This window comes from Mus pahari, chromosome 9 (assembly GCF_900095145.1).
Source record: "Mus pahari chromosome 9, PAHARI_EIJ_v1.1, whole genome shotgun sequence".
Classification (NCBI taxonomy): Eukaryota; Metazoa; Chordata; class Mammalia; order Rodentia; family Muridae; genus Mus; species Mus pahari.
In genome coordinates this window covers 43430680-43441237 of record NC_034598.1, presented here as the reverse complement: position 1 = coordinate 43441237, position 10558 = coordinate 43430680, and the positions used below count along the sequence as shown (strand labels likewise).

The window sequence follows — 10558 nt, the reverse complement described above, 5'->3', positions numbered from 1 at the left end:
ATATCACTGTGATGTTTTGTATATGCTCAGCCCAGGGAGTGGCACTATTAGAAGGTGTGGTCCTATTTGAGTCAGTATGGCCATGTTGGAGTAGGTGTGTCACTGTGGGTGTGGGCTTTACACCCTTATCCTAGCTGCCTGGAATCCAGTATTCTGCTAGCAGCCTTCAGATGAAGATGTAGAACTCTCAACTCCTTCTGAATCATGCCTGCTTGGATGCTGCCATGTTCCCACCTTGGCGATAGTGAACTGAACCTCTGAACCTATAAGCCAGACCCAATTAAATGTTGTCATAAGACTTCCCTTGGTCGTGGTGTCTGTTCACAGCAATAAAACCATAACTAAGACAATCACTTTTCTTATACAATTCAAGTTCTTCCCTTGCATTCTTTTTGTTATCTGTAATCCATTGGCATTTCCTACTTTCTGCACATACTCCCATCTTTGGATCAGAAAGTTCTGATAATTGCTGCTTCATTTAGAGAATGACAGAGACTTCAGGAAAATGATTTATTTTGGAAAGTATATGTGGAGATTGTTTTCTTTACTAAGGGAATATTCTCTTTTATATTAGTTATTTATTTACATTTTAACTGTTGTCCCCCATACTGGTTTCCCCTATACAAATCTCTCCATCCCGTCCCCCCTCCTCTTTGCCTCTAAGAGGGTGCTCCCCACCACCACCTACCCACTCCCTCTTGCCTCACCACTCTAGCATCCCCTTACACTGGGGTATCAATCCTCCACCATACTAAGGACCTCTTCTCCCATTGATGCCAGATAAGGCAACCCTCTGCTACATGTGTACTTGGAGCTATGGCCCCTCCTTGTATACTCTTTGATTTGTGGTTTTGTCCCTGGTGGTCTGGTTAGTTGATAGTGTTCTTCTTATGGGGTTGAAATGCTTTTCAGTTCCTTCAGTCCTTCCCCTAACTCTTCCATTGAGGACCCCGGGCTCATTCCGATGGTTGACTTTATCTGCATCTGTGCTTGGGTGCTGGCAGACCCTCTCAGAGGACAGTTATACCAGGCCCCTATCATGGAGTGTTTCTTGACATCAGCGATAGTGTTAAGGCTTTGTGTATGCCGATGGGATGGATCCATAGGAGGGGCAGTCTCTGGATGGCCTTTTAAAGGAATATTCTTAAGTTATAATACTTCTGTGGAAACAATTCCCTTTGACAAATGAGGTAGATATAGAACATATGTAATTTTATAAACTCAGAAAATGTGAACATTCCCAGGATCATAAAACATTATGGAAGAAGATGAAGAAAGTAATAAAAAAATAATATAGGTTGTACAGACGACTAAGAAACTTTGTCTCCTGAAAATAAGATGACTATTAGAATCATGAACACAGAGATGAAGCTTGTCAATAGTTCAGTTCATACTTAGAAAAGGCTTATAAAGTCCCTCTCCTAGCTAGGGAGCTATCAGTAGTTAATAGTTTCAAGTAGAGAGATGGCTATTCCTATTTGGGAGCTTGACCCTTGGTCCCATGCACAGCCCCCATACATGTACATATGACCAGCACTTATTAGACTCATCTAGTTATTTTAAAAATATAGGAGAGAAATATTTTAGAAGGGAACACAATAAGAGGATTTGGGGGAAGTAAGAGAAAGGAATAGAATATGGATGTAATAAAAATATATAATATACACTTATGCAAAAATTTCAAAGAGTAAGTAAATATATATTTTAAAAATTGAACCAGTTTATGTGCTCTTTCATCATTCTTTCATTTTGAAACATAGTGAATGGCACTGTCTGACTTTGAACTCATGAACTTCCTCCCTCCACTTTCTAAGTTCTACAATTTCTGTTTTCATCTTTTGTTCCAGACTCTCTCCCTTCCATTGTTTCTCTCCTTTTTTTTCTTCTTTACTTCCACCTCCCTTCCTCCTTTCTTTGTTTCTTTATTACATTCACTTTGAGAACTTAACCCAGGGACTTGTGTATAAGAAGCATATAGTGTGTGCTGACCTATACCATTAACTCCCCATTATCATTTTATTTTACACTTTACCTCCTCATTATACTGATGCATACTTTAGCATACAAATGACTTCTCTATTGGACATAAGGTTTTTATTTCTCACAAAGTCTCCCTGGTAATTGCAGAGTAAACATTGAATACTGAAGTTACTAGCAAAAAGAGATTGTTTCAACTGGAGTTTACATGGATAGAAAAAATTGAATTCATAAATTGACTTAGTATGGTATTGAGGTCATGGATGACTTTAATATGAGAAAGAAAATAAACTTATATCATTAAACAACTTTATATTATTATTTAAAAGACTTATTTTTCATGTTCTACTTCTACTCTTGGAAGTGTGTAAATAGTAGTTTGTGTTCATTTTATGTGACCTGAGAAGTGTACATGTGTGCATGCATACACACGCACACGCACACACACACACACACACACACACACACACAAAACTCAATTAATATAAAATAAATGATTACTATAAAAGATAAAAATAAAACAAAACTCAAAGAAGTAAAAAATACCCCCAAACGGTACAAGCTGTGTCCGGATGCATATTTCAGTAGGCCTACGCAGACAAATCGGGTGGCTGGGGTAGGATTGTTTCGTACTATGATGGTTTTTTTGAATATTTTATTTATTTACATTTCAACTGTTATCCACTTTATTTGTTTCCCCTCCACAATTCTCCTATTCCATCCCCCCTTCCCCTGCTTCTATGAGCCTGCTCCCCTACACACCCAACCACTCCCACCTCACCACCCTAGCATTCCCCTGCACTGTGGCATTGAGCCTTCACAGGACCAAGGGCCATCCCTCCCATTGATGTCAGATAAGGCCATCCTCTGCTACATAAGCAGTTGGAGTTATGGATCCTCTTTTGTTGGTGGTTTAGTCCCTGGGAGCTCTGGGGGGTCTGGTGGGTTGATAGTGTTGTTCTTCCTGTGGGGTTACATACCCCTTCCACTCCTTCAGTCCTTGCCCTAACTCCTCCACTGAGGTCCTTGTGCTCAGTCTGATGGTTGGCTGTAAGCATCCACATCTGTACTGGTCAGTCTCTGGCAGAGACTCTCAGGAGACAGCTATATTAGGCTCCTGTTAGCAAGTACTTATTGGCATCAAAAATAGTGTCTGGGTTTGGTGTCTGCACGTGAAATTGTGACCCAGGTGGGGCAGTCTGTGATGGCCTCTGCTCCATTCTTTGGCCCCCTATTTTCTTTAAACAGGAGCAATTCTGGGTTAAAATTTTGGAGATGAGTGGGTAGCCCCATCCCTCAACTCGGGGGTCTTGCCTAACTTCTAGATACAGTCTGTGTACGTTCTCCCTCCCCTTTGTTGGGTATTTCAGCTCAGGTCATCTCAGTTGAGTCATGGGAGCCTTCTTCTTCTCTGGCACCTGGGATGTTCTGGTGACTACTTCCAGATCACCATCTTCCATTGCTACACAGCTCTGTTCAGTTTCCTGACCCTCTGTATATCACCTGAGTGTCCTCTCATATCTTATCCTGCCCCCCTTTTCCTCTAACCATTCTCTCCTCATCCCAAGTCTCTGCAATCTTCTACCTCTAGTGAATATTTTGTTCCCCCTTCTAAAAAGGACTGAAGCATCCACACTTTGGTCTTCTTTCTTCTTGCACTTCATATGGTCTATGAGTTGTATTACAGGTGTTAAGAGAAGAGGCTCATGTTAGAATGCCAGTGTCCCAATGGATGGTCCTGTATGTCCTGTAGGCATAGCAGTACTCATAAATTCATAATGGCTGTGGTTATCTGCACAATACTGGTCTAAGATCAAGTCAGTCAAAATTCCAGCATATTGGGAAGAAAGACTCATAACTCCATCTCTGTCTGAAAAGCCTTAGCATTTGCAGGCTACTAGCATGGGAAATCAGTGTTTTCAATGAAAATGGCACCTGATAAGTTGCCTGCGATCCAGAGGAAGGCCCTACATCAGTGCATCCAGGGAAAGCACTGACTGGACTCAGTGGGTTGTGAAAAGAGGACATGAAGTTGGAAAGTGGGGTTGGTAGAGGCGGCTCTGGTGTGGGATGGAAGAGGAGTAGAAAGTAGTTATATTCAAAATATGTTGTATACATGCACGACATTCTTAAAGAATAAAATTTTTAATCTTAAAAAAAAATGAATTAAGAGCTGGGGAGATGGCTCAAAGGTTAAGAGCAAGGCCTGCTCTTCCAGAGGACTGAGGATCATGTCCTAGCACCCACATGGCAGCCAACAACCATCTGTAAATCCAGTTCCAGATTATTTGGCACTCTCTTCTGGCCTCCATGGACAATACACACACAGGGTGTATGCCAAAACACTCTCACACATAAAATAAAAATAAACATTTTTAAAATAATTAAATTCAGAATATAAAGCATTAAAAAGAATACTTGTACTTGGATTTCTCTTCCATACTGGGGGAAAACAAAAAGGATAGGCAAGTTGGGTTTAATTTAACTTAGAAAAAGTTAAATCTATCTTTCTTGGACAAAGAAGACACAGACTTTAGCTAGAGTCATGTTTTTATGTAAGTGGCTTGATAATGTCTCCTGAAACGTCCTTGTTGGAAACCTAATTTTTCTTTTTTTTTTTTTTTTTAATTACCAATTTGACACGGTTTGGAATCATGAGGGAGGAAATCTCGAAGAGAAATTGTTGAGACTGGGTATCCCTCTGAATCTGTGAGGGGTTTTAGTTGAGTTACTTGAGACAAGAAGAGGCACCCTGAATGTAGACCACACCGTGTTATGAGCTGAACCTTAAGCTGAATGAAATGCCAAGAGGGAACTGAACACTTGTTAGCATGCATCCATTCTCTCTGCTCGTGACTAGGTGGGAACAGTTGCTTTCACTTCTTGATTCGTTGACTTCCCTGCAACGGTGGGCTATAACCAAGAAGGAAGAGCCAAATAAACCCCTTTGCTCTTAATTTGCTTATATGTGTGTGTGTTATCACAATAAGAAACAGAACTAAGACATCAGTGTACCATGCACACTGCCTCACATTGCTGTAAGTCGTCACTGGTTTCCATACCTTCACTAGTAAGAGACTGGAAATTCACCTGTTCTAGCCGTCCCCAGCCCCAACCACTTGCACCTTTGCTGATTTGAAAAGCACCTGCACTTCACCATAATAAACCATATCTGAGAGGAGAATGGCTTTTCTAAGTTCTTTGAGTCTAGTTAATGAATCGTTAAACCTAAACGTAGTCTCCAAGATCTCCACATAAAAGCCACAAATAACTTTTATCATGAGAAACAGCAGGTAATTTCTTTACCCTTGCCAGCTCCAGAACACCTTAAAAACACGAAGAATACAAATTGATCTTTCTTGATGAATTTGAAGATTTTCCTCCCCCAACTCTAAATGTTTCCCTTTTTTTCCTCTCACCATCCTTCAAGCCCTCAGCGTACACTCAAAGATGAACAGAGACCTTTGTGATGATGAACTGTTTTTTTTCAATTTGACTGGACTGAAACAAGTGCCTGGGAAATTCTTAAAGCACACCTCCGTGTGTCTGAGAGATGATTACATCAAGAGAACTCTGACCTAATGAATGGATCAGCCCCTTGATGGTTCCCTAATATGATGGTTGTATTGAAAAGAAATGAAAAATAGGAGGTTGGATATTGCTGAAGGAAGCAGTCACAGGTAAGATGGTCTTGGGATACCCTGCCCTGGTCATTTCCCATTTCTCCTGTCTCTGCTTAATGACCACCACCATGAAGTGAACAGCTCTCTTCTACAGTGCCTTTCCACTATGGTGAACATTAAATATGGCAAAATAAATTTCTTCCCTTAGGTTGTTCTTATATTTCGAGCACACAAATGGAACAGTGATGAACACACCTTGGATACCTTTCATTCCTCTCTTTTATCTCGGAAGTCCCCAGAGAACCCACACAGAACATGTATGTTCAGCCCACAGTCAGTTGAGCAACAGATTGTCCCCAGGACTCCCATCCCAGCCCCTTCCCTCTTCCCTGGACAAAGAGCTAGAAGCTTCTCACATGACGCTCTCATTACCTCCCCGACCCCTTGATGCCCCCTTTTCTTGTGCCATGAGTGACTTATAGGGTTTCCCCAGGCTGGGTAGAGTCAGCTCAGCCTCCTGCAGCTCCAGCTCCCGTTGGGACAAATGCTCAATGACGGCCGCTCCAATTGAGTCCCCCAGTACATTGGTCATTGTACGAAGTCGGTCACTGGTGGAAGATAAATAGATTAATGAGGGGAGGTGAAAAGCTCCTTTGAGAACCAAGTGTAGACTAGGAAGGCTTCCAGTCTAACCCATAATCACATGACCTTGATCAGGTCCAATTCTTCCTCAGTTTTCCTTCCTAACAATATCATCCCTGAAATCCTCAGATCTATTCTTTGATATGTGATTTTTGTTTATAAATATACTAACTTAGAGGTGGTTAGATATGAGAGTCTGATGCAGACTGTTAGACATTAGGATCTAATAGCGTCTTAAACATGAGTGTTTGATGAAGACTATCAGACTTGAATAATTGATATAGACTGTTACATATAAGTCTATGTAGATGTAGGGCTGGCTGGAGACTGACAATGTGAATTTGTAGTCCTTCTGTACAATGGGACTTTTTCTTGCCCACAAATCCTACATGGGGATGAAAGTCAACATTTTATGTGAATTCCATGTTACAAAAAAAGAAATGAGAGAAGGAATGGTGAAAGGACAAAGTGATACAGGAAGGAGAAAGAGAAAGGAAGGAAAGAAGCAAGGAAGGAGGAAAGGAAGGAATCAAGGAAAGAAGGGAGAGGACAGGAGGGGAGACAGGGAAGGAAAGAAAGAAGAGGAAATGGAAGATGGGAAAATGAGAGAGGGAGGAAGAGGAAAGGAAAGAAGGGGAAGGAACGAGAGAGCAGGAGGGGAGGGGTAGGGATTAGAGAGTGTCTCCTCCCAGCTGAACCATGGGCTACTGATAGAGTCTCTGAAAGGAGGAGTCTTGCCTTCAGGGTGCACCCTCTCATAAGCTCCATGACATAGTCTGAAACCAAGGCACACAGATAGCTCTGTTCCAACTCAGGAGGTCACAAATGAAAATGTGAACGTGGGAAGGAGAGTTATAGGGAAGAAGGTTGACAGGGATGAAAGGAATTAAGGGGTGGGGGGGATTGTATACATGTATAAAACTGTCAAAGAAAAAAATCTAATGACTGAAAAAGAACAGAGGGAAGGAAGGGAGGATAGAAAGGGAGAGAAAATGTGCCTGGTCATAGCATTCAGACTGTAAGTCTACCAAGATTCTTTTGTCTATCACTACAGATGATTTTATAAGCCAAAATTCTTCTCTATTTAATTTATTTGTTGTTATGAAACAGGCAACCTGTGTTTTCTTCTCACTTCTAAAATTCTTCAAAATTAGCATTTTCACTAAGAAATATTTTTAAATTTTTGAGTTCAAGCAAATATGTTTAAACAGCTTTATAAGATTTCTACAAGAAACAAGCTGAAGAGAAGTTGACTGGCTCTTGGACAGCGACCTCCTATTCTGAATCCTCCTCACTTCAGATCCCAAAGATAATAAATCTATGAACTTGGAGTCTAGAGGCCATAACTAGAGGACCATCCCAATGCCTCCCTCACCTTCTAACACCCTACAACTCTGTCCTTGCAAATTCCTTTAGGAAAAAGTTATGAGAAGAGATAAGCCCAGGGTTAAACCCAAAGCAAACTCACAGAAACCAATCCACAGCTATGATCAGTGTGATGTCCTCTGTGGGCAGGCCGACTGATGTGAGCACAATCACCATGGTAACCAGTCCGGCCTGGGGGATGCCAGCGGCTCCTACGCTGGCAGCTGTGGCTGTGATGCTGCAAACAGAAAGAGAGTCGGGAATCCAGGAGGAAAGAATGAACAGAAAATTGGAGGAAGATCAGGCAGAGGAAAGCATCTTAAATTCCCAAGCTAACACAGAAAGAAAAACATTACATTACTTCACTTTTGATGTGAAACTAAATTTTAAAAGTTGACGTCATGAAAGCAGAAAGTGTGATGCCAGTCAGCTATTGGATGGAACACGGGGCCCCCAATGGAGGATCTAGAGAAAGTACCCAAGGTGTTGTAGGGGGCTGCAACCCTGTAGGTGCAACAACAATATGAACTAACCAGTACCCCCTGAGCTCGTGTCTCTAGCTGCATATGTAGCAGAAGATGGCCTAATCGGCCATCATTGGGAAGAGAGGCCCCTTGGTCTTGTAAACTTTATATGACCCAGCACAAGGGAAGGCCAGGGCCAAGTAGTGGGAGTGGGTGGGTAGGGGAGAAGGGGTAGGGGGGGTATAGGGAAATTTTGGGATAGCATTTGAAATGTAAATAAAGAAAATAATAATAAATTTTTAAAAAGAAAAAAAAGAAAGTGTGATGCCGGGCAGACTGGCTGGGAGATGGGAAATGTCTGTCAAAGAGTCAAAATGTCGAGACAGCGGATGACTAAGTTCTGGGGAGTTCTGGGATGAATGTACATCATGGAGAATGTGGCTGATGACGCTGCGTTTGTATTTGAACTTTTCAAGAGAATAGTCCTTAAGTCTGTTCTCGCCATCAAAAAAAAAAAAAAAGATAAAGATAATGAAAGGAGGGAAGAACAGAGGGACAAACAGAAAGAGGAGGGAAAGGAGGAAAAAGGAAGGGAAGGAAGGAGAGAGAGAAGAGAGAGCCAGAAGGAGGTGGAAAGAAGGGAGGAGATGAGAAAAGGAGAGAACATCAGGATTAGAAGGAAAGGTGAAAAGGGATAGGAAGACAGGATTAAGGGAGAGAATGGAAAAGAAGGGAGGGGAAGAGAAATGAGAGGAGATAAGAGAAGACACAGGCAGCAAAGGAGGGGATAATGGGGGGCAGAAGAAAACTATGGGGGGGATAGATGTAGTAATCAGCCTGACGGTGATGATCATTTTACAAAGCACACATTCAGCAAATCATCATGAAATACACCTTAAATACATACAACTTTTGTTGGCTATCATGCAGGAAAGCTGTGGCTGGAAAAGACATTAATTGTTTTTTAAGTTGGCAAATGCAGCTTATCACAATGGAGGAGAAAACATTCTGGCCCATCTTAGGCTTTGAGCCCATTTCTTTCTTGATGGTTTTTTTTAAGTTGTTTGTTTTCTTAATTTCATATGTATGAATGTTTGCCTGCATATATGTTGTGCACTGTATGTGTACCTAATGTCTATGAAGGCCATAAAAGAACACTGGGTCCCCTAGAACTGGAGTGAAAAGCAGTTGTAAGCTATCATGTAAGTAGTGGGAATCAAACCCAGGTCCTCTGGGAGAGCAGTAAGTGCTCTTAACCACTGAGCCATCTCTCAAGCCCATCAAATAATTCTTAAAAAATAAAGTAAAAAACTAAGGCTATATCTCAGTGGTAGAGCACCTGTCTAGCATATACAAATCCTGACTTCCATTTCTAGTCATGAAAATTAATATGAAGTTTAAGTAGGATCTACTGGGTCACGGGTGGCCTGTGTAAAAACTCCAATATCAAGGTCTGACCACCTCTCCACCCACCTTCTCTGCAGTACCAGAAACATACAGATATGAAGCTGGCATAACTGTCTCTTGACCATCCACCAGCAGATGCAAACAGATGCAGAGACCCACAGCCAAACATCAAGCGGAGATCAAGAAATCTTCTGGAAGAGTGAGGGGTATAACTGAGCAAGCCAGAGAGGTCAAGGGAGCCATGGGAAGACCTACAGAGTCAACTATCCTGGGTCCATGGGGGCTCACAGAAACTGAACCATTAATCAAGAAGCAGTGCAGACCCTGGATGTAGGTCCCCTCACACATTTGTAGCAAATGTGCTGCTTATTCTTCAAGTGGGTCCTCTAACAACTGGAGTGAGGACTGTCTCTGACTCTGTTGCCTGTTACTGGGTCCCCTTCCCCTACCTGAACTGTCTGGTTGGGCCTCAGAGCATGATGTGTTTAGTCCTGCTGGGACTGGATGCCCCAGGATGGGATGGTACCTGAGGAGGCTTCCCTTCTCTGAGGAGAAGGGGAAGCAGTAATGGGGGGAAGGATTTATGAGAGTGGGACTGGGAGGGGAGAAGGGAGTAGGACTGCAATTGGGATGTGAAGTGAATTTTAAAAAGTGGATTATTGAAGAAAAACAATCCAACATCAATTCCAAATGCCCAGCAAGATGTGATATGTATTATAAAGTAGTAGTGCTGTCCAGGTGCCAGCTCTCTCAGTAGCTTAGGAAAACTTTTTCCAGATTCTATAGCCATTCACAAAGGACAAGGGAAGATGGTTTTCCCAGAGGATGCTTTATCACAATGGTGGTTGAGCAAGGTCTCAGACTGGCATTAAACAATAGACTTTAAGAACGGAGACAATACTCCGTTCATGAGCTTTGTGCCTAGCCTCTCCTGCCTCATCAGAGGAATGACAGACGTCCCTCACTTCTCACTGTGAGCGGGACAGAGACCAGGGCAGTGCCTATTTGGGTTTCATTTCTGTTGCTGAGAATATATATATATATATATATATATATATATATATATATATATATATATAT

At 41.9% G+C, this 10558-nt stretch overlaps 2 protein-coding genes across 3 annotated transcripts in view; one reads left to right on the top strand and one right to left on the bottom strand.

The window, feature by feature from the left end:
• The window catches only part of LOC110326076 (olfactory receptor 7A17-like), a 2063-nt gene extending 874 nt beyond the window's left edge, over positions 1-1189 (top strand). The window contains exon 2 of the mRNA XM_021204248.1: positions 1100-1189. Coding sequence (XP_021059907.1) covers positions 1100-1189 — 90 coding nt within the window. The remainder of the gene's footprint in view (positions 1-1099) is intronic.
• Positions 1-10558, bottom strand: part of Slc1a6 (solute carrier family 1 member 6) — a 35470-nt gene that overhangs the window by 1081 nt on the left and 23831 nt on the right. Inside the window, exons 9-10 of one of the 2 annotated variants that reach the window (XM_029542292.1) lie at positions 7711-7845; positions 6033-6208 (exon numbers count right to left, since the gene is read on the bottom strand). In XM_029542292.1, the coding sequence (XP_029398152.1) occupies positions 6033-6208; positions 7711-7845 (311 nt within the window). Of the gene's footprint in view, positions 1-5861; positions 6209-7710; positions 7846-10558 lie in introns of those variants that run through there. The other variant, XM_021204925.1, reaches the window with a different exon arrangement.